Source organism: Myodes glareolus, chromosome 22 (assembly GCF_982192425.1).
Source record: "Myodes glareolus chromosome 22, mMyoGla1.1, whole genome shotgun sequence".
NCBI classification, from domain to species: domain Eukaryota; kingdom Metazoa; phylum Chordata; class Mammalia; order Rodentia; family Cricetidae; genus Myodes; species Myodes glareolus.
In genome coordinates, this window is record NC_142047.1 from 24,878,497 (window position 1) to 24,902,965 (window position 24,469).

At 44.5% G+C, this 24,469-nt stretch overlaps 1 protein-coding gene across 1 annotated transcript; it reads right to left on the reverse strand.

The window, feature by feature from the left end:
• Positions 1-647: 647 nt before the first annotated feature.
• On the reverse strand, positions 648-13,476 carry Cfap20 (cilia and flagella associated protein 20). Its single transcript, XM_048431766.3, has 6 exons — positions 13,195-13,476; positions 4,536-4,615; positions 3,157-3,268; positions 2,420-2,608; positions 1,500-1,610; positions 648-1,072 (listed from the first exon to the last, which is right to left on the reverse strand). Exons 1-6 carry the CDS (start codon positions 13,276-13,278, stop codon positions 1,067-1,069), a joined length of 582 nt encoding a protein of 193 aa, XP_048287723.3. The 5' UTR covers positions 13,279-13,476; the 3' UTR covers positions 648-1,066.
• Between the last annotated feature and the right edge of the window lie 10,993 nt (positions 13,477-24,469).

Sequence of the window (24,469 nt, forward strand, 5' to 3'; positions counted from 1 at the left end):
TTTTTAAAAAATAAATAAATAAAAAATTCTTTTGCAAAGAAACAAACAAACAAACAAAGATGTGACCTCAGGGCCACCTCCACTAGTTATAGAAATGCTAAAGGGATCTGGCAAGTCCTTATCTGGGGACCTGCTATAGTGCAGGAGGATCCAACTGTGAATCACGAAGGGTTGGTTCTAAGGGAGCCTTCAAGGGTGTGTAAGAGCAGCTTATGTTAGATGCCATTTTGTGTTAAACTCAATTTACAACCCACCCCGCCTCCCCTACTAAGATGACTCTCATGGCGACATCCTGGCTGTATTCTCTGTTATTAGCTCATCTAGAGTTATTGATTCAGTCAGCACATACAGGCCTGACTTACACTGCATGCAAATGGCTGCTTTGTCATAGCAAAAAAGAAATCATAAGGGGCTGGAGAGATGGCTCAGAGGTTAAGAGCATTGCCTGCTCATCCAAGGATACTGAGTTCAATTCCCGGCAACCACATGGTGGCTCACAACCATCTGTAATGACGTCTGGTGCCCTCTTCTGGCCTGCAGACATACACACAGACAGAATATTGTATACATAATAAATAAATAAATATTTAAAAAAAAAGAAAAAAAAAAAGAAATCATAACCATCAAAAAGTAAAGTAGAAACAAACTTACAAACCAAGAATATAGCATTTTATTCGTTTCCAGATTATGCGCATTACACAACATATACATATATTTAGATAATATATAAAAGAAAGAATAAACTGTAGGAAGAAATATTGGTCTGATTCTGCCTTGAAGGACGTCTTTAACTCCGTGCATTTGTTGTGTGTCTCTCCCATGCCAGGGCAGGCAGCACAGGAAACCCCAGCAGTGGTGTGTCACTCAAAGCTCTGCCTTCCCCCACTGAACTTAGAATGCAAGTAACAGAACTGTGGCGTGGTCACTGGTGTCCATGACAAAGACGTGAAGTCATAAACGAGCCATAGCACAGTGGATTATTGAAATGTTTCTGCACTGTCTCCATGTAGTTTTTTCCTTAACTAGGAGTCACGTCCAGAGTCTGTCCCCCTTAGTTGCCGTTCAGTTATTGCTGAAGGAGAAAAGCAGAAAAGAGCAATCAGTGTCAGCTACTAGAAAACTGAAGCTCAATACCACCAGGCCCCTATTTTTGATGCCCAAGTGGACACTGGGCCGTGGCTGAACAGGCATGCATGCGAAGTGTCCACAATTGTACACTGCCTGCTTGTTAGCCTTTGAGGCTGACAAAAAATCAGATGGAGGGCATTCTTCCAAGAAGACCCGTGAGCAGGAAACAGGAAGGCCTGAGGGGGAGGGGAGACACACTGCAGTGGGGAAGCAGCAGCAACAGAACAGGCCTCAGTTCATCCTAGCTCAGTGCTGCTACGCTGGAGGGAGAATGAAGAGGTGATAGCCAGCCTCCAGTGCTAGCTCCGTCAAGGGGATCTCCCAGGTCACGGCTCCCCACCACCAGGTTTCCTTAAGGAAGAATGTCTTACTTTGGCCTTGTTCTGAACTGGGAGATACAGTTTGAACTCTGCTGGCAGCTCATCTTCTGAGTAGAGTCTGTCTGAGAAGTAAACCCTTCGGATACGACAGTTTGCATGGATCTGTGGAGGCAAGACTCATTTTGACAGGCTAAATACAACTGTTTCCTCTTTGCCTGATTCTCCCAAAAGCCCTCTCATGGCACTCCCAAAACTACATCTTCATTAGGAAATTGGCTTTGCTTTGGGGTAGATGCTAATAAGAGAGGGATTCAGGGGCTGGAGAGATACTCATTGGTTAAGATAACTTATTGTTCTTGCAGAGAGAAGACCTGGGTTCAATTCCCAGTACCCACACCATGGCTCACATCTCTGTAACTCCAGTTCTAGCGGATCTGATGACCTCATCAGATACCAGGTATATATATGGTGCACATATACATGCAGGACAAATATTCATATACACAAAATAATCTAAAAATATTCAAGGGGGCTGGAGAGTTGGCTCAGAGGTAAGAACACCTGTTGCTCTTGCAAAGAACCCAGGTTCAGTTCCTAGCCCATACAATAGGTAGCTCACAACCATCCCTAACTCCAGTTTCTGGAATCCAAGAGCCTTTTCTGGCCTTCTAGGGTACCAAGCATGAACATGGTACACAGATGTAATTTACAGGCAAAACACACATACACATAAAACAAATCTTAAAAAAAAAACTTAGAAAAAAAAAAAAAAGAGGATTGATTGCTGAATTTACCTTGTTTGAGTAGACCTCAAAATGTTTTCTGGCCCTTCTGAAGGCCAAAACCCCCTCAACAGGAACTTTGGCTAGAAGCCCCACATGACTCTGCCACATGTGCCATCAGTCAGCCAGCCAGAATGTGTCCTAGAGCCCTAAGTGTGGAACTCCATGTGTGCAAGGAGAACGAAGTACCTGCACTCTCAGGGTCTCAATGTAGTTTGTGCCATACGCCCGCCGGGTGAAATCAGACAAATTGAACTGAATCTGGTTCCAGCCGTCATCCAGCCGCATGGGCATGGTACAGATGAAAGGCTTGACGCGGGTGGTGCTCTGGTAGTTACTCGCTCGAAACCGCCGGCGAACGTTTTTGTCATCTAGTACCTGCAGCATGCAGAGGAGGGCCACACTGTCACTGTCTCCATGTTCTCAGGCTCAGGAAAGTCCTTAAGGCAAGAATCTGAGCCTCCACAGCCTGGTTCCCAAGGTCAAACCCCAGGGACAATAAACAGGCCAGAGACAGGTCATAGCTGTTCACAGATGGCCCGGAAGTAGTGAGTTTATCTTATCTGTTGTCAAGACAACAGCAGCTGCAGTGACATACGACACAGACAGTAGGCTCTCAGACCATAGAATGATTTCATATTTCTTCCCTCTAAAAGCTCAAAAATACTAAAACAGAAACAATAACTCAATATTACATAGTTATCCCCCAAATGTGTATGTGACTCTTTAAGCTTTGAACTCTTGTAGCCATTGATTAGACTTTCTGGGTGCTGTTTCTTTAAAATTCTCACATTAAATCTTTGGTTTTGAACACCAAATTTACACCCTCATGAGAGAGAGCTGCACTGAGCTTTAGCAGAGGCAGGAAAGAGCACACACCAAAGGTTAACGCGCATTCTTACCGCCTGGTTCTCCAACACACTCACCTGGACTTCAAAAGTAAAATACTTCTTCAGGTTTTTGATGATCATGACGAGGAAAGGCAGTTTAATCCCCAGTGTCTTCTTGGGGTCTGCAGGGCATGTGATGTATGTGGTGCTGTCAGCAGAAACACCAGGGGTGGTCACTTGCCTTTCTTCCTTTGCAGTGTGTACAATAACACATGATCCAAGAGTAAAAACGCGAAAGCAACCTAAAGGTCTCAGCTCCATCACCTAGTGACCCCCTCAAAAGTTCAGTTAATGAACGCTTTAAGAAATGCCAGGGCTGGTAAGACAGATCAGTGAGTAAAGGTTCTTGCTGTCAAACCTTAGGACCAGTTTGTTCCCTGGGACCCACATGACCTCCAAATGCACACCTCAGCATGAGCACAATCCCTCCTTCCCCACATACACATACAAAATAAACAAAATAAAAAGTTATGTCAAGTGTAGCAATCCATGAGACTGTTAAGAGGCCAGGAGAGCAAGGAGAGTCTGGGCAACATAAAAAGATCATGTCTTTAAAAAAACAAATGAAGCCAGGCAGTGGTGGTGCACTTTTAATCCCAGCTTGTAGGAGGCAGATCTCTGTGAGTATGAGGCCAGCCTGGTCTACATAGTGAGTTCCAGAACAGCCAGGGCTACATAATGAGAACCTGTCTTGAATCCCCTTCACCAAAAGATCAACACAAAACAAACAAACAAAAAACTCAAACAAAAGTTGAGACTAACAATAAAGTATCTAAAAAAAAACCTGGACACTCCAAAGCTACAGAGAAACCCTGTCTTGAAAAACCAACATATATACACACACACACACACACACACACACACACACACACACACACACACACACATTATTATGGCTGGGCGGTGGTGGCGCACACTTGGGAGGCAGAGGTAGCCAATGCCTGTGAGTTCAAGACCAGCCTGGTCTATAAGAGCTAGTTCGAGGTCATCTAGGACTGTTACACAGAGAAACCTTGTCTTGAAAAAAACAAAACAAAAAGTCTGGAAAGTTTTTTCAGCAAAAGAAAACTTCAATTCTAAGGTAAATATGATGATAGAAAAAATAAAAAAAGAAAAAATCTGGGGTGTTGAAAACTGTAATGGCCACAACTCTCCTATACTCTGGGTGAACAGCAGTGAGAAAGCTAACTGCTCTCCATGCTGGATATGGGTCTAAGCGCCATATTTAATCTTCACACTAACCTACAGGAAAACAACCGCATTTTTCAGGATGAGGAAACTAAAGGTGGAGATCAGGTAAGCTGCCTGAGATAAGCTGTCGGTGGTGAGGGATCCACAGACAGCCTGATTCCGCTAACACTGGAACACACTGCCCTCCTGATGCAGCAGTCTACAGAACAGAGCTGGTGACCTACCTGACATTTGTCCCTTCAATTTCTAGCACCAGGGACTGGATGTCATTGTCAGTTATTCTTTTGATATGGCCATTCCGTACCTATAAGGAAGAAAATTTGTCAAGTGTTAACAGTATTTGACAACAGCCTTATACAAACTGAGGGCTGAATGAGCCCATTAGAGGAAAAGTGGCCCAAGGTACATGACACACAGTTGGCAACAGCATGTCAAAGTCTATGCATAAGGGAGTATGGATTCCCTCTACTTGCCATTTGGAATATATTCTCAGCTATGAATGTGGCACCAAGGACTGTAGGTGGGAAGTCCTAAGTAGGAGCCTGGGCTGCCTAGACCTTCCACCAACCATGACTTCTTTGTCCACAAAGATTGATAAATTACTGTCAGCTGGGCATGGGGACTCACATTTTAATCCCAGTGCTTCAGAGGCAGAGGCAGAGGCAGAGGCAGAGGCAGGTGGAGCTCTGTGAGTCTGCGGCCAGCCTGGTCTATACAGTGAATTCCAAGACAGCCAGGGCTGTGAAAAGAGACTCTGCCTCAAAAATAAAAAACAACAAAAGGTCTCTAAGAAGGAAGGTAGCAGGTGAAGAGGAAAGCAATACCCTAGCCTTGCTTGTGGGCGCAAACCTCAAATCAAACTACTAGAAAACTAAGGCAGGAGATTGCTCTGAATTATAGGCGAGCCTGGGCTACTTCAAGACCTTGTCTCAAAGAAAATGTGTGCATATGTGTGTGTGTCCCTCGAGTTTACTCCTATTTTATCCTTTATCTTCTTTTAGATACTTTTATACTTTTCTCAAATATGAGTTCAGGTCCTATCCATACCATGAACAGGCATCTCCATTTTCAGTCAAGCGATCTCTTTCTTTTCTGCTTCACTTTCCTGGCTCATGTTGTCTAAATGGCGTAATTTAGCACTTCATATATATACAGATATACAGACTATATATAACACAGAATATGAGAAACCCACATTAAATATTAATTCCCTTTCTCAAAATAATTAGGAACAAACAAGCATCTCTGAGCACTAAACCCGGAAGCAGCACAGGAGACATAGGGCTGGATGTTCTAACGTGGAAACGATCAATAGGTGTGGAGGAAGCTACAAGAAAAAGAAAAATTTGTCTTCTGGGTATAACAAAAGCGAGTGTTGGCTTCATAATGAATGACTAAATCTCACTGACGAAAGCTCCTTCTTCATCAATCAGTCTGCTGATTACAATCTTATTTTTCACTACACTTACATATAGGGAGAGAGCATCATGGGTCTGACAATACTGTTGTGGGATATTTGTACATGTGTGGTGATACACTGCTGTGATTGGCTTAATAAAGAGCTGAACAGCCAACAGCTAGGCAGGAGGTATAGGTAGGACTTCCAGGCAGAGAAGGGAAGTAGAAGATAATGGAGGTACAAAGGAGGTGCCAAGCGGGGGGTGGGGGAAGATGGACATACAGAATGAAAGATAAAAAGTCACAAAGCATTTATATTATTTATTAATATAAATCAGTTAATTTAAGTTTTAAGAGCTAGTGGGACAAGCCCAAGCTAAGGCTGAGCTTTCATAATTAAGTCTTTGTGAGCTGGCAGCCAACGACAAAGCTTAATCCACCATACTTCTCAATACAGCTCTGTGCTTTCCCATCAGCTTCTGTGTGTTGTCACTGTGGTGTTCCCCAGGCGACACCTGGAACCACCACCCACCTTGTTCAACAACTGCTGTGGTCTTGTCTGTGAAGCAGCCAAGAGTAGGATCAAATCCCACACAGTCTTTGGATCTTCTTCAGTGCTCAGGTCTGTGAGGCATAAGCTAAGCATACAAATATGTGCTGACTCTGGAATCTGTCACCCTAAGAGCTGGCATCTGAATAGGTTCAAGGAGAGCTCTGAACATTCCTGGATAACATATCGACCATGGACTATTATAGGAAGCTGGAGGATCACAGGAGCGCCACAAAGGACATGAAGCTAGTGGCGTGAAGAACGTTTCTTATAAAACACCCTTTGGTGCCATTTCCAGGCACAGAACGCTGGGCTAGCTGGGCCTCTCATCTCTGCCAACGGAGCAGTTCTTGGGTTGTCAAGACACAAATGTCACATTGAAAAACTTCTCAAACAAAGCTGGCCACAGTCAATGCCCTCCTGCTTTGAATTCTGGGACACTTTCCAACAGAGATTAAGAGCACAAAGGCTCAAGTCTGTGCGGAACATGCCAGTACTGCCCACCTCCTTCCCCAGCGCTCCCTACCAAAGTAGCAATTTTTCTCCTGTATTTTCTATGGAAAACCAGGCAACTTCTTGAAGGAGGAATCTGTCAAGAAATTATTTTCAAATAATGCAGTGATAAGAGCTGGGAGCATTCCAACAAGATGGAATATTAATTTTACAACATATCACTAGTTATTCTCAACAACATAAACATTCCTTCTTAAGGGGTAGGGAATTCAAGGAACAACATAAACATTTCTTCTTAAGGGCAGGGGAATTCAAGGAACTAATAAGTAATTAGGGCCTCAAGTCTACTATTGTTAAAAGGCAACATGTTGCTATTTATCCAACATTGTTTCAAATTATGGAGTCAATCTTAACATTTCCGAAAAGTTCTCTGTCCAGAGACAACAAGAGGTCTCCCCTGCTGAGAAAGCAGACAGATCTCATAGGGAAGAACTAGGAGGAAATTGGCCTTCTGCCCTTCTCTAAGTTTACAGCTTGCAAATCTGATCCACTCAAGTCCTTACAAAGGGAACAATGCCTCTCAAAGCATGCAGAGGAACAGAGGGAGCTAGACAGGATCTCTAGGCCCTCCTCAGCCAGAGGCAAGTCAACCTGATTTGTTAGTGAATTACAATCTCCCCCTTGAAGGCCCGTTTCAAAGGTCTGCAAATCCAAACTCACTGGGAAAAAGGAGTGATGATGATTTGGGGGTATGAGCACTCAAGGACAGGAGACTCCCCAAGTTTCCTCTCTAAGGCTCTTCTCTAAGGCTCTGAAACAAGGGAGTGGTTCTTGGGGCAAGGTTTCCAACCTCTCCCCTCTGGAAATGACTACATTAAATTATACAGACTAAGCTGGGGTGTGGTAGTGCATGCCTATAAACCTGGCACTTGGAAACTAGGAGGAGCTCAGTAAGTTTTGAAGCTAGCCTGGTGTATGCAGCAAATTTCAGGCTAGCCAGGGCTATATACAGTAAGACCCTGTCTCCAACAAAAACAAAGCAAAACAAAGACAGGCTGTCACCGCCTTCGATTGTTCAGGCCTTCCAGGAAGTAAGCCCACCCTCTGAGCAGCTAGCTTCTCATAAACACAAGAGGTAGGAGGCATGTCCCCCCCCACCAAGTGTCAACTTCCTTTCCTTAGCTCAGGGTTCACTGGGCAGGCCTGGCCTTCGGATGAATATAAATGCATTTGCTGACATGTGGAAGCAGATGTCACTTCATTCTTCCTCTAATTAGTGCAACTGCTCTGACATCAATCCTGTCCTCCTGATATACTCTCACAATCCCTGAGGCCTATGAGTATTTTTTCGCTTTATTATCTTTTACTAAGACTTAAAATTATGAGCTGAAGAGATGTTTTAGCAGCTAAGTGCACTAGCTGTTCTGGCAGAGTACCGAGGTTTTGTCTCCAACATTCATGTCATTCATCGGTTACTCTAGTTCTAGGGGATCAGATCTGCTCTTCCAGCCTCTCAAGGTACCTGCACTCACTTGGTAAACATAAACACAATCTGGCAAGTGCACATGGACACACAAACACACCCCTCAATCTTTAAAGACACTGATGGAGATGCACCTCTGGATGCCCTCTACGGTGCTTCCAGAGAAGTTTATTTATTTATTTATCTATCTATTTATCTATCTATCTATTTATTTATTTATTTATTATGTACACAATTTCTGTCTGTGTGCCTGAAGGCCAGAAGAGGGCACCAGACCTCTTTACAAATGGTTGTGAGCCACCATGTGATTGCTGGGAATTGAACTCAGGACCTCTGGAAGAGCATGCAATGCTCTTAACCACTGAGTCGTCTCTCCAGCCCCCTTCCAGAGGAGTTTAAATGAGGAGTGAAGACCCACTCTGAAAGTGGGTGGCACCAATCCATCTTCTGCTCTGACTCCATCATTGAATAAAAGGGAAAAAATGAATATAAGATTAGTGTCAAAATTCCCTAAGCACTGATTCTTGCTCGTCACAATTGTGGAGTCCTAGTTGCATGTTCCTGCTACCATGAACTTGACCATGCATGCCTCTCTCCTCACTATGAACTAACTCTTTCTTAAATAAAGAGTCAAAAAATAAATAAATAAATTTCTTTTCTTTAGTTGTCATAGTAATACGAAAACTAATATCAGCATGCAAAGCAACAGGTTTAATCAGGCACAGTGGCTGATGCCTGTAATCTTAGCACTCAGCAGACTGAGGCAGGGAGATCTGTGGCTACCTTACGCTTTGTAATTCTAGGGTAGCCTGTGAAAACCTTGCCTTGTATGAAGACCTGAGTTTGGACTCCCAGCACCCACATAAAAGCGGGGTGTGGCCAGTCTTGGTGATGAACACCTTTAATCTCAGCACTTGGGAGGCAGTGGCAGGTGGATCTCTATGAGTTTGAGGCCAGCCTGGTCGACAGAGCAAGTTCCAGAACAGCTAAGGCTACAGAGAAAAACTCTGTCTTGAAAAAAAAACAAAGGAAAAAAAAAGTTGAACATGGCAATGCACTGCCTATAATCCCAGTAGAGGGGGTTGGGATGGGCAGACAGGCAGAGCCCTGGGTTCCCTGGTTAGCCAGCTTAGGAGACATCCAATGTCTACCTCTAGCCTTCACAAGCAAACACATCAGCACATAAACTCCAGGACACATGCATTTACATATACACTACCCATAAACACTCAAAAAAAAAAAGAAAGAAAGAAATGGATTTCATAATGATAAATATAAACACGACTTCATTTTATTCTTAATCATTCCTGTGAACCCTGACCCCACCCCAGCCCCGTCATCCTACACATGAAGTATGTGGGGCTTTTGAATCCAAGTTACTGGCGATTATAAAAGAGAATGATCTTCAGTACTGCAGACACCGAGGGAACAAACCTTAAGCTCATCTCCCAGTTCTTCTCCCAGGCTTTTCATAGTTGCTAGGCAACGAATAAAGAACACTGATTTTTCTCTCCCCTTCTCAGTGTAAGCCCCAGGGAGGAGGGTCAAGATGAGGGAAAAATAAGACTAAAGGGATAGGGAGGAAGCTGGCCAATGTCCACAATTCTGCAGCATGATTCAAAAATAACATATTAGCTGTACCATTCCCACTCCCCGCCCCCACTTTCATTTTCTGGCCCCACTCACTCTCCCAGCAGGCAGCTGAGCCCTCAGCCATCTGGCATGTCCTCTTACTGACACATGTCCCACTTTACATTAAGCCCTGAGAGCAGGCCACTGCAGCAGGAGTGTCTGCCTAGGGCCAGGGTCTGACTCCAAGTCAGAAAACAGGCGGAGGGAGCCCTCTGTGGGAAACTGTGGTCACAGCTCAGGCTCGTGGGCTATTCTCCACCTGCAGTAATTTTTAGGACTACTTACACAGCAGACAGCAGTCGGAACTCTCGCTGTAGAGCAGGCTGGCCTCTGCCTCCTGAGTCTGGGATTGAAGGTGTACACAACCACCTCCTAGCTTAGTGCTTCTTGAAAGGGCAGCACTTCTTGAAACTAACCAGAACGCATTGTTTTCAGCCAGTTACAGTGAAAGCCAGCAATCATTAAAATAAAGACTGACCTTGGGAAAGGGAACATCATTCTACCCCATCCAAAGGCACCAATTCCATTCATGGGATGACAACATTCACCAGCAAGGTTTGCCAAATTAAAAGTTAGGGTCTAGGGCCAGCACAGCGGCAGCAGAAAACCCTTGCAGTCATGCCTGATGTCCTGAGTTCAGTTCTTGGACCCCTGTGGTGAAAGGAAAAAAACTGACTCCTAAAAGTTGTCCTTTGACCTCCATAGGCACAGGCATGACCACACATGCGCGTGCACGTGCACACACATAAAAGTTTATTTAGTTTTAATTCTGGAGAGGGATTTTCTTCACCGTTAAGATGAGGAAGGGGACCCAGTCATCAAGAGACTCTGCTAAGTCACAGTGCCTATGGAAACAGAGAGCAGCAGCTGAGGAGCAGGTGAGAGGGAGGAAGGATGGGAGCAGGACCCAGAAACCATCCCAGGGGATTCTGGTGTTGTAGACAAGATCTCACTGTGTCACCCTGGCTGGCTGGGAACTCACAGAGATTCATCTGCTTCTGCCTCCTTGTTAGTGCCCTGCAAACTCTAACATTGTTAATTGATGTAAGATTTGTTGGTTCCAGAACTTAACATTAAACAACCTGCTGATTTATTTTTCTATGCTCTTGGTCTAAAAACTGCACTACAAACATCTCTTTCAGGAAACTTAGTATAGCCAAATCTTAACCAAATTCAAGTGTGAGAGGAAGGAAGCCGAGGTTCTGAATTGATAATAAACTAACTTAGGCTGCAGGGTCAAGGCAAGCATCAGAGGCACTGCCTCCTCTGACCTGTGACCCAGAGACTGGGGGCAATGTAGGTGGACTGGGGTGAAGGTCAGGCAGCAACAAGTGCAGAGATTTTTAGTTGTGGAGAGTGGACTTGGTGCAGCAGGAGCCCCACGAGGGGAGGGGGGCTGGTGAAGAAGCCTGGAGAACTAGGTAAGCAGGTGGCAGACCACCTCCTGGGCCTTGGTTCCCCAGAGACACACTAGAGGTTTGGGAGTGGAAAAGCCAAAGGACCATGACTGCATTATTTAACTTCAGAAGCCTAAGCAGATGCTACACCTACTCTTTCAGGATTGTTCTTCATAGAAATCAGAAGAAGAAATAGGCATTCTCCCTGTGCAGAGACTCCAAAGTCAAAATGGTAAATATTTGTGTTTAGTCCAAATAAAGAGCTGAAAACATGTAATTCATTTGTTTTATATTATGAAGATTTGGCTCAAAATGAATGCTCTGAAGTTTTCTTCGCCAAATCGTCTGTTTAATTTGCTCCGTGCAATCCTGCTGTAACAATGCTTCATATGTGTTTATGTCATCAGGGTACCATCGGACCTCTAGTGGCATTGTTAAGGGACACAACGCACCATGGTTACTCTGCTTTCATATGCCCTGTGTAAACATGTTGACTAGTCAAAAAGCCATGCTTGGAAAAAAAAAACCCACATTGCAGATCAAAGTCAGGGGGGTGTTAAATGGATAAAAGCTGGTAAAAGCTTCGCCCCCACCCTCCCACCACGATCCGGCATTTCTCTGGACCTGCTCTGACTGCTTTACACCAACACTTCACACAGCTCGTTCCCAAGTTCAAGCAGCACACAAGCTGGCTCTCTCCATACCCTCTGGCCATAACTGTCAAGATACCAAGGCTGGTGAGCCACCCTCCTCCCAGCACCTCCAGGGGGGACCCACTCTGGCTTCTTTGCAGAGGTCTAATTACAGAGCTCCTGATGCTTCATTTCAAAGTGAACAAAAGCTCAAGGGGGGGGGGGGGGCTAAGGGTCTGCCTCCTATGCAATGCTCCTGACATAACTCTAGCTATGGACAAAATCGTCTGAAAGAGAAGACTTGGTTAGACTGTTTACTGATAATAGGTCAGATCTTGTGGAACTCTCAACTGTCTTAACCAAATGTCATGATACTCCAAACATGCTTCTCTCAAAGCTGTCCTCAGAACACAACTGCCTGGCAGTGACAAGCGGAAGGCAAGGCAGGTGCTCTCTCAACCGCTGTGTGGCCCAAAGTCCTCCTTTGCAAATAAAGAAAGGCACTGTATTGTTCTAGTTCCACTACCAACAGACTTGGCTTACTTCGCAAATTCTACATACCACCTCTGTGAACACTCTACCAGGTACATCGCCTCCCTCCATCCCCCCCCCCCCGAAGAGGGCAGAACTAAAGATATTCCCTAAATCGCCTGCTTCTGCATCAGAGTCCCTACTTTATATATTAATAAAACAAAACAAAACAAACGGTCCGGTTGACTGCCCCGGGAATCTTCATAAGAAATGAAACGCCAAGAAAATAAATGCAGAACAACTCACATCCAGCTAGACCTTAATATCTCCAAAAATGGCCAGGAAGGACCACCAGCTCATGCGGTACGCGAAAGTACCATCCATTCTATAGGAGGCCTGGAAAAAAATACGGAGGCTTGACACTGGGGCCGAATTTACGACGTCTGAGAAGCTTCTGACAATCACCATTTTGCAGTTTCCTCAATGGAGAAAGCCGGTAGGGGAGGAACAGTACAGACTCCAAGTCACAGAGGGCTTGCGGCAGGTCCCAAAGGTTAGCCTGGCAGCATTCAGAGAAAGGGAGGGAGCTAATGGATAACACCTGAACACGTCTGGCTTGGCCCGGGCGGTTGTGGCTGCGCTTCTGCTCAGGACGTCTGGGACAAGGGCCCTCCGTCTTCAGAGCAGCACAGTGTCTGGCACCGGTGAACACGTGCATGCCTTTTCATCAAGTTTCCAGCTAGGCGGTGGGCACTCTGCACCCATTCTACCGACCGAGAAGCCGAGGTTCAGCAGCCACACCCTCACGGGGGCGGCGAGGGCTATCGGTCCGGCCCCGCCCACGCCCCGCCCCGCCCGGCCGCTCACCTTTTTGTCCCAGATCTGCAGGGGCTTGCTGCCGATGCTGTAGAGGATGGAGAGGAAGCCGCTCTGGAACGTGTTCTTGAACATCTCGCCAGCCGCGGCCCCGCAGCCGCCCTAGGCCCGGGACTGGAAGTCGGCACCGAGCGGCGAAAGAGAGAGGGGGCCGCCGGTCCGAAAGAAGGACGCTGAGCTGCAGCCACTGACGGCGGAAAGCAGCGGCGGCGCGACGCGGATCTGCAAGCCTAGGCGCGCACAGAGCCACCTCAGCACCGAAACCACAGCAACTGCCGCCCGCGCCGCAAGCCTGCCGGAGAGGAGGCGGAGCGCCTCCGTGGCCCGCCGCAGATCCCTCCGCACCACTGAGCCCGCCTCCCGGAGGCGCATCGCCCAGTCCCGCCGCAGGTAGAGCGGCTTCCGATTTCTTCTGCCCTTAAGCCCGCCCCTTCCGGCCTCCTCGGGAGCGGAACTTGGTTGCCAAGGGACTATTCCCCTCCTCTCCCCACCGCAGTCCAGACTTGGTTGCTTACAGCGGAAGGAGACGTCGAGTTCACCGCACTTGCTGACAGTGCAGCGTAGTGTCATGGGAACCGGGCTGGCGTGTAGGGGGCGGGGTCACTACAGGCCCCTCCCCTGAAGGGCGGGCCGAGGTTGGAAGGCGGCTTTCTGTGAATGACAGACAAATGCTCCCTTGGAGTGGTGGCGCCATCGTTTAATTCCAGCGCGGGATTTAATCCCAGCAGAGGCAGTAGGAGCTCTGAATTCGAGGCCAGCCTGGTCTACATAACGAGCTCCAGGACATCCAGGACTCACAGAGAGTACTGAACGCCTTATTTACATCATCATCTCTAATTATCAGGTCACGGTGAAGAAGATGTTGTCAAAGCAATAGTCTGGGTAAAACGTGTCGCCTTAAATGCATTGGATAGAAAACAAGAAAGCGTAAACATTGAGATAAAGGCAAAAATTAATAAAAAACAAAATTAGTTTGGTTGAGATGAACCAACAGCTGATTTTTTTTTTAAAATGCATCAATTCCTGAAACATTTTAACGTAAACTGTGGTATTTCAAGTAGAAGGAACTCTTAAATGTAGGAGACTTTCCCTGCCTCTGAGCATCTTCCTTGGTGGTACGTTGTGCATTCAGGCTTCTTTTTTTAAATTTTTTTTATTGATATTTATTGAGCTCTATACTTTTCTATGCTCCCCTCCCTGCCTCTCCCCTTCCCACTTCAACCCTCCTCCAAGATCCCCATGCTCCCAATTTACTCAGGAGATCTTGTCTTTTTCTACTTTCTACTTCCCATTTAGATTAGATCTATGTAGGTCTCTCTTAGTGTCCTCATTGTTGTCTAAATTCACTGGGATTGTGGTTTGTAGGCTGGCTTTCTTAGCTTTATGTTTAAAAACCACCTATGAGGGCTGGAGAGATGGCTCAGAGGTTAAGAGAACTGACTGCTCTTCCAGAGGTCCTGAGTTCAATTCCCAGCAACCACATGGTGGCTCACAACCATCTGTAATGAGATCTGGTGCCCTCTTCTGGCCTGAAGGCATACATGGAGACTGAACACTGTGTACATAATAAATAAATATTTAAAAAAAAAAAACCACCTATGAGGGGCTGGAGAGATGGCTCAGTGGTTAAGAGCTTTGCGTGCTCTTCCAAAGGTCCTGAGTTCAATTCCCAGCAACCACATGGTGTCTCACAACCATCTGTAATGAGGTCTGGTGCCCTCTTCTGGCCTGCAGACATACACACAGACAGAATATTATATTCATAATAAATAAATAAATATATAAAAAATTAAAAACCACCTATGAGTGAGTACATGTGATGATTATCTTTCTGTGTCTGGGTTACCTCACTCAAAATAGTGTTTTCTAGCTTCATCCATTTTCCTGCAAAATTCAAACTGTCGTTATTTTTTTCTGCTGTGTAGTACTCCATTGTGTAAATGTACCACATTTTCTTTATTCATTCTTCGATTGAGGGGCATTTAAATTGTTTCCAAGTTTTGACTATGATAAACAAAGCTGCTATGAACATAGTTGAGCACATGTCCTTGTGGCACAATTGAGCATCCTTTGGATATATACCCAAAAGTGAAATTGCTGGGTCTTGAGGAAGGAAATCGCCACACTGACGCCCAAAGGGGTTGTACCAGCTTGCATTCCTATCAGCAATGCGGAAGTGTTCCCTTTACCCCACAACCTCTCCAGCATAAATTGTCATCAGTGTTTTTGATTTTGGCCATTCTTTCAGGAGTAAGATGGAATCTCAGAGTTGTTTCGGTTTGCATTTCTCTGATGACTAAGGATGTTGAAAATTTCCTTAGAAATAGAAGACCCGGATGTCAATCCACACCTGTCTTTCAGCTATTTTAGATTCCTCTGTTGAGAGTTCTCTGTTTAGGTCTGTATTCCATTTTTTTAAATTGGATTATGTGCTCTTTTTGTGTCGAATTTCTTGAGTTCTTTGTATATTTTGGAGATCTGACCTCTGCTTGATGTGGGATTAGTGAAGATCTTTTCCCATTCTGTAGGCTGTCGTTTTGTCTTGTTGACCGTGTCCTTTGCTTTACAGAAGCTTTTCAGTTTCAGGAGGTCTCATTTATTAATTGTTTCTCTCAGTGTCTGTGCTGCTGGGGTTCTAGTTAGGAAGTGGTTCCCTGTGCTAATGCGTTCAAGTGTACTTCCCACTTTCTCTTCTATGAGGTTCAGTGTGGTTGGCTTTATGTTGAGGTCTTTGATCCATTTGGACTTGAGTTTTGTGCATGGTGATAGATATGGGTCTATTTTCATTCTTCTGCATGTTGATATTCAGTTATGCCAACACCACTTGTTAAATATGCTTTCTTTTTTCTTTCTTTTTTGATATTTTTTGCTTGTCAAAAATCAGGTGTGGATTGACATCCGGGTCTTCTATTTGGCTCTATTGGTTCCCTTGTCTGTTCTTATGCCAATACCAGGCTGTTTTCAGTACCATAGCCCTGTAGTAGAGTTTGAAGTCAGGGATTGTGATGCCTCCAGAAGTTCTTTTATTGCCCAGGGTTTTTTTTGGCTATCCTGGGTTTTTTGCTTTTCCATATGAAGTTGAGTACCGTTCTTCCAAGGTCTTTGAAGAATTTTGCTGGGATTTTGCTGGGCATTGTGTTGAATCTGTAGATTGCTTTTGATGCATTCAGGCTTCTGTTGTGTGTTCTGACACACAAAAAAGTTTGCAGCAAAGGCAAACATTTTAGCAATTTTTACTATCATAGTTACAAACCACTATGTGACAGGTATGTTATATGACTTACCCTGTATTAACTCACTCAGTTCTCACATCAAAGCTTTGAGTGCTCCAGGCAGAATTTCTAGATACAGTAAAAAAAAATATTAATTTTACTGTACAAAATACAGCATATAAATTACCGTATAAAAATAAAACTTGTTATATGTAATTTATTTTCACATGATATCTGGATATCTGCCTGGTCTGTTTAAAGTTCTTATACAAAATGCCAGGTGCACACCCTTAATCCCAGAACTCTAGAGGCAGGGGCAGGTGGATCTCTGTGAGTTCAAGGTCAGCCTCATCTACTTAGTGAGTTCCAGGACAGCCAAGGCTGCCGCACAGACAAACAAAAACAAAATAAAACAAAAAAGCCAGAAAACAATGTATGAAGTCTTTTGAGCTGTAATGCTGAATTTTGAAAAATTATTGCTTATGTTGTGGTTTCTATATAGATATTCACACCATTTGCATAAAACTGCATCTTTTTTTTTCTTCTCCTGAAGCTTAGAGCTCTTTTTTTGTCCCAGTGAATCCCTGTGCAAATGTCCTACTTGTTCCTGTGGAGGTGTGACAGGCACCTTGATCCTAAGCTGTCCAAAACAGAAGTTCACTGTCACTTTCTTCCCAGCCTGTGTCCTGCGGACATCTGCTCCCCGTAGGCTTGTCTGTTTTAGGAGTTTCCAGCTTGATTCCTTGTGCAGACCATCCCGGTGAAGTCAGTCTCAACTCCCTTTCTCTCACTGCAGGTCTTCTTGCCGAATATATCCCAGGTTTAATTGAAACTCTGAGCTATGCGCCCCACCCTGGTCCAGGCTGTCAATCATCCCTCATGAACCCTCTGCTGGTGCCCCCTAGCACCTTGGTCATCTTGCATCCCTCTGAGTCCACCTAGGCTGCTCCAGCTGGGCTGGCTGACTGGTCCTTACTCCACTGAGAATGTCACTTTCAGCGGGGTAGTGGTGAAGCCCACCTTTAATCCCAGCACTGGGAGGCAGTGGCAGGTAGATTGCTGAGCTGGAGGCCAGTCTGGTCTACAGAGCAAGTTCCAGGACAGTCAGAGATATCTCGGAAGAAAAAAAAAATCAATTCTCCTGCATGTGCTTCCTATGGCTGCCATGGTAACACACCACACCCTTAAAGGCTCAAAACCTTGGTGTCTCAAAACAATAGAACCTTCTTCTTTCACGGTTCTGGAGGTGGGATGTCCAAAATCAGAGTTATCACAGCTACCTCCCTTTGAAAGTGTTAGAAAAAAGAAAATCCTTCCTGGCCTGAGACTTTTCTTGGCTGGTGGCAGCAGGAGTATAAACTCTATATGTTTTCGTATGGCTGCCTTCTCCACTCTTTTGTCCTCGGCCCCTTAATAAGGATCTCATCGTCAGATTCGAGGTCCACCTTGAATCCAGTATATCATTTTGAGATCCTTACTTACTGTCTTAGTCACTGTTCTGTTGCTGGGAAGAGACACCATAACTGAGATAACTTATAAAAGAAAGCATTTCATTGGGGGGCTCGCTTTTTCCAAGGGTTAACCCACTACCACTACCAACCCACCAACTCAACATATTGGTGAGTGTGATGGCAGACATGGCACTGGAGAAGTAGCTAAGAACTTACATCCTAGCCGGGTGGTGGCGGAGGCAGAGGCAGGTGGATCTCTTTCTGTGAGTTGGAGGCCAGCCTGGTCTACAAAATGATTTCCAGGATAGCTAGGGCTGTTACAAAGAGAAACCTTGTCTCAAAAAACAAACAAAAGAAAGAGAGAGAGAGAGAGAGAGAGAGAGAGAGAGAGAGAGAGAGAGAGAACGAACTTAAACTTACATCCTGATCCACAAGGCAGCAGGCAGAGAGAGAACAAGAAGGAGCCTGACACAGGCTTTTGAAACCTCAAGCTCACCCCATCCTCCAACAAGGCCGCACTGTTGTGGGGTATTCACCAGAGAAGACTGCTCAGACGGGTTTAAGCCAATACAAAGTCTTTATTAGGCAGCTGGTGACTACACTGGGTGTTTGGAATCAGTGTAACTCGGAGTCTTTCTTTCTCAGGGTGAACTTTAAAGCACAAACAAATAAACAAACAAAAAACCCGCAAAAAACTGAAGGAGCAGAACAAACTCCATTTTGAGAAAAAACTCCATTTTAGACAGGACCTATCTAGGTGGGTGAATGCAGCCCAGCAAAGTCATAAACATTCCCTAAAACTGTGCCTGTCCTGGCCAAAGTGACCCACCAGGGTGTCCAAACGGCATCTGCTTGCTTCAGATGTCCTTGTAGATACCTGATTAACCGCTGTTTTGATTGTTTTGAAATTCCCCTATACCCCAAAAAACAAATTCAAAAGTTGTATACTTATACCCAATCCTAAAGCGCCAGGGCTTGTGCCACCCTGCTTGTGGGTTTTCGCTTTAAAAGCCCACTACCCTGAGATCGTGGGACTGTTCTCCGCACCCACTGTGGTGCTGTGCTGAATTGCAGTAAGTGAGTAATAATCCTGGCTGTTCTGGAACTAGCTCTTGTAGACCAAGCTGGCCTCGAACTCACGGAGATCCACCTGCCTCTGACTTCCAAGAACTAGAATCAAAGGCGTGCACCACCACCCGGCCTTACTTGTAATCAATAAACCCCAATGCGTTTGCATCAGATACTGGCTCTGTTGTGGTCTTAATTGGTGCGTGTGGGGGGGGGGGTCTGTGACGTAGCCATAACAAAACAAAACCAAAACAAAACGCATGTTCTGGCTTAGCATTCTTCAGTTAACCAGAACAGTTAGCCTGAAGCAGAGCTACAGAAGTCAAAAAACAAGGTTAGTACACTTAGAAACTTTCCCAGAACTATGGATTTTGATAAAGACAGGTGGTACAGTCTTTATGCTGAATTTTACAGCCTCAATGGCATTTCCATCATGGAGTCAGTTGTGTTAAGGTCTAGAGCCCTATTACAACGCCTCCTAATTCTTAAACAGTTCATGAACTGGGAATCAAACATCCAAATAAACAAGCCTACAGGGGCCATTCTTATTTAAACCACCACGACCACATACACAAACCCTCCTCTTTGCAATCAGGTTATATTCAGAAGTTCCAGACAGACAAGAATTTTGGGTGAATGCTGTTCAATTTACTACTCTTCTTTCAAGGTGATTGGTTTGATGTACCCCTTTGAGACTCCATCCTTCATACACTGACTGCTCTTACCTCCTTCCTTGATGTATCTGTTCATCACCCTTTGACAGACTAAGCAGTAATTCACTTCCCACTCATTTTGAACTTCTCAGAGAATGAATTTGGTCTGTCTTGCTCACAGATGCACTCCCAGGGTCAAGCCAAACGCCCACAGTTGGAAGTAGTTATATCCTAAGCATGTGTTGAGTCAGTGACTCAGTCTTGAACTTGGGACTCCGGGTCACGGTGGGGCCAGTATTGTCTCTCCACTCTGCAGGCCCAAACTTATTCAGCTGTGGACCTACTTATAATTGGAGGCGGCCTGTGCCATCCACCTTCCCAGAAAAGCTCTGTAAAGTGTCTCCTTTTCCTTCTCTGGGTACGGACTACATAACCCATGTGTGCATAGGTCCTCATGTGGGAAGACAGACAAGGATGTGAGATAGCTTGCTCGGTCACTCTTTCTTTCATTCCCTTAAAATAGGGTCTGGTACTAAAGCTGGGACTAGGCTAGCAGCCAGCAAAACCCAGCAATCCTCCTGTCTCCACTCTACACAGTTCTGCTTACAGGTGCCCTCGGCCGTGCCTAGCCTTTACAAGGGCTCTGGAGATATGAACGCACATCCCATGTTGAAGCAGCACGTACTCTCACCCACTGAGCCATCTCCCTAACCCTTTGAAGTCCCCTATTGTCCCAAGTTTCTTTGCTCACCGTGCTGTTTTCTTAGTTAAAATGAAAACACCATTGGTATGTGTGATCTTAAGAGCTTTGACGACCAGTAACACTGGGACAGAGGAAAGGGTTGCTTCTCCAAGCTACTCATCTTCAGTAAATATCCATGTGTACTGTGTTTGGTCTCCCTTATATTGGGGTCGAAGGTTAATATGTGTCCTGGATAGTTTTATGTCAACTTGACACCGGCTAGAGTCATCAGAGAGGAGGGAGCCTCAATTGATAAATTGCTGCCATATGATTCGGCTGTAGGCAAGCCTGTAGGACAGTTTCTTAACTAATGACTTATGGGGAGGGCCCAGCCTATTTTTGGTGGTGCCATCGCTGGGTTGGTGGCCCTGGGTTCTAGAAGAAAGCAGTTTGAGCAAGCTGAATGGAGCAAGCCAGTAAGCAGCACCCTCCATGGCCTCTGTATGAGCTCCTGCCTCCAGGTTCCTGCCTCGCTTGAGTTCCTGCCCTCAGTGCTTTTGATAAAGAACTGTTATATGGAACTGTGAGCAAATAAGCCCTTTCTTCTCCAGGTTGCTTTGGTTATGGCTTGGTTATGGTGTTTCATTACAGTAATGGTAACCCTAAGACACTATGATCCCAGATATGGGTACAGTAAAGACCTTATGATCAGAGGCAAGGACAATATAGGTAAATGGGCTTGGTTTGAGCATAATCCCTCCAGGAATGTGTAGCAAGTCTTTTCCTGTCTCACCAGCCAGGTCCCTGTGTGAATATATATCACTATGATTGGTTTAATAAAGAAGCTGCCTGACCTATAGGTGGGCAGGAAAAGGTTAGGTGGGAGAAGCCAACTAAGAGGACGCTGGGAAAAGGAAGGACAGTGTTGAGGAGTGTCCCGCGCTACCGTCTCGCCAGCAAGAACGACGCGGCACACTTAGGATCCTTCTGCAGAAAAGCTTTAATGCGTCTTGAGAGAGAGAGAGCATAAGCTTCCAAAGTGGAGACCCAGAATGAGGGGAACCCATCCCTTATATAGGAAACAGTCCTCACTTTGGACGTGTCACTCTTGGATTGGTCCGCTACCCATTAACCCAGATGACGCCTCCGGAGTAGGCAGGGACGCAGCAGTGGAAAGTTACCAAGCACATGCGCATTATAGTCCCACTGTCTCTGCCTCCCCAATGCTGGGATTAAAGGCGTGTGCTACAACACCTTGAACTCACAGAGATCTGTCTCTGCCTCCCAGGCATTGGGATTAAAGGTGTGTACTGCCACACCCTGAAGTCACAGAAGTCAACTACCTCTGTCCCTTAAAGTCTCAGAGGTCAACGTACCTCTGCCTCCCAGGCATTGGGATTAAAGGTGTGTGCTACCACACCTTGAAGTCACAGAAGTCAACTACCTCTGTCCCTTAAAGTAATGGAGAATGTGGTTGCGGCCCTCCACAGAGGAGTAGCCAGGAGATGCAGAGGAAGCAGGAGGTGAACTTGCCATACTCAGAAAAGGTACTGAGAAATATGACAGAACATTGATAAGAAATACGGGCTAATTTAAAATGTAAGAGCTAGCTAGTGACAAGCTTAAGCTAAGACTGAGCATTTATAATTAATAATAAGCCTCTGTGTGGTTATTTAGGAACTGTCTGGAAGAACAGAAAAGTCTACCTATACAACAATAGTAATCCTAAGATACTATGATCCCAGCTTTGGGTACAGTAAAGACTATATGATCAGAGGCAAGGAGAATTTAGATAAATGGGCCTGGTTTTAACATATTCCCCCCAGGGATGTGCAATGGTCTTTTTCTGTCCCTCGAGCCATCTCCCAAATAATGATAAGTTTTCTTATTAATTATGAAAGCTCAGCCTATAGCTTAAGTTCATTGCTAACTAGCTCTTGTAACTTAAATTAACCCATTTATATTAATCTATATTCTATCATGAGGCATTACCTCTCTTTTATCTTATACCTCCTATTTCATCTCCATGTCTCTGTGCACCTAGATCCCTCCTCCTCTTCCATTCTCTCCCCAGAAATCCTGCCTATACCTCCTAACTATTGATCATTCAGATTTTTATTACACCAATCATAGCAATACCTCTTCACATGGTGTACAAATATTCCACAACATTTTCTTCTTTTTGTCTAAATAAAAGGAAAGGTTTTAGCTGTAACATACTAAAACTATATACAATAAGAACAATTATCAGGAAAGAATTACATTCACAATGTTCAAGCCATTGATATTGGGAAATTCAAAGAAATACTCCATTGCCTATCCTATCCTGGCTGAGCCCAAAGTTTTGTATCTGATTTACTTTCTATCAAAACTCAGGAAAACTATAAGTATCTAATCTTCAGACCCATCAGAGGACCTGGGAAGTATATAATATTACCTGAGTAAACAGGAAGTGCAGAGCAAGCACTTTCCAAAATTAAAAAATAACAGAGACATCTGTCTGCCTGGACAGTCACACAAGGTTGCTCTGCAACACTGGGGCATCCATCTTTGGCCCACAGAGCTAGAGTATCTGACAGGTTTTTTTTTTTTTTTTTTTTTTTGTGAAGCAAGAATTTTGAAGAACGGTCCTATTTTGTGTGGCAAAGTTGACAGTTGCTTTCTTTTATGTCCTGCTTGTTCAGTTTGGACAGCATACTGTCAGAAGTCAAGGCAAGGGTAGTTTCTTGCCCAGTGGATAACTTTGCCACACTGAAAGCAAATTCCATATGGAGGTTCTTCGATGGCCCTCATCCTTTTTGGAAGTACATTGGTGCTGCCAGGACCAGACATGTTTCACTGTCATGAAAAGCCTTACGTTATTAAAACATCTTAAATGGCCACATTCCGTAGTGTTTGAAGTGTTTGAAGACCATTTATCTAAAATATTATTTGACCTTGAAAACATACCTAACAAGACTATAAGTTTGATTGTTATAGATGACTAACTACTAACCTGTATTTTTTATTATCCTAAATTGCTTTCAAGGACTTTCATTTTTAAATGAGCTGCATAGATACCATACCACAAACAAGAGTAGAAACATATATACAGTATAGCAAAAATAATTTAAAATTTGTATCAATATACAAAAATACACACCAATATAAAATATTTGAGACTAGTGACTATTCAAAAGTAGACTTAACAATCCACCCTTTTATACCATCATTTCTATACTTTATAGAAATTTTTTCCTTCAGAAGAGATCCCCAAATCAAATCTCCTTTGTTCAACTTTTTTCCTGACCATGACCAATTACAATATGTAACCAATCTCTCTAAATGATGACAAACATCCACAACCTACTGAATGACCAAAACCCATCCACCCCACCTCTTGGGAAGTATGGCATCATGTTCTCTAGATGGTTTCCTGTTGTCTGGGAATAATAACATCTTTAGGGGACCATGAGAAAATTGGGTAATGGTCAAGTCCTGGGAGAGCAAGCTGTATTATTTGTTGTTTACTCTCTGTATGATGGGAGATTCCTGAGAGAATGTTGAGTGCCGAAGACACTCCACTTGGAGTTTGTTTTCTTCTTGGCACAATTCGCCTTTGGGTAAGGAACTGCCCATGCCTTGACCACTGACAAAGTGTGTGATGTCTGGACTGGACAAGTAGGATACAAGAAAAAAGAATGCCAAATCTTTCCAAGACAGGGTAAGATGGTTCTGAAAATTTTTCTGCCCCTGAAAATGGTCTGTCAGTCACTCTAGGCCTTAGCCAAAGTCGGTTGCTTCAGCATTGCAAATGAGACTTTGGGTGGTTGCTCAGGTAGCTAGTTGTCTCTGTCATCTACTGCACATTTTGGAAACTGCTTGATTGTACTTCCTGCCTACTCAAATAATATTATCTTCCTTCTCATGCCTTTGATGGGGTTGAAGATTAGTCAGTCATAGTTACCTTCCTCTTATGATTTAGCCAAGCCAATGCAGGACTTAGATTCTTTAGGATATAATGTTTATTAAAACATTTAGCATGTGTTCCTTGTTTAATATTGTTTATGCTGGTTATAATTTTAGACTTGATATCTTTCCTAGTGTATATAGTCTTGTATTGGGTTTGGAATTCTTATTCAGACAAAAGAGGGAGGTGATGGGGAGCCTCTGCCAGCCAATGATCTTTAAGAGGTTGGACCAGCAACTCAGTAAGATCCT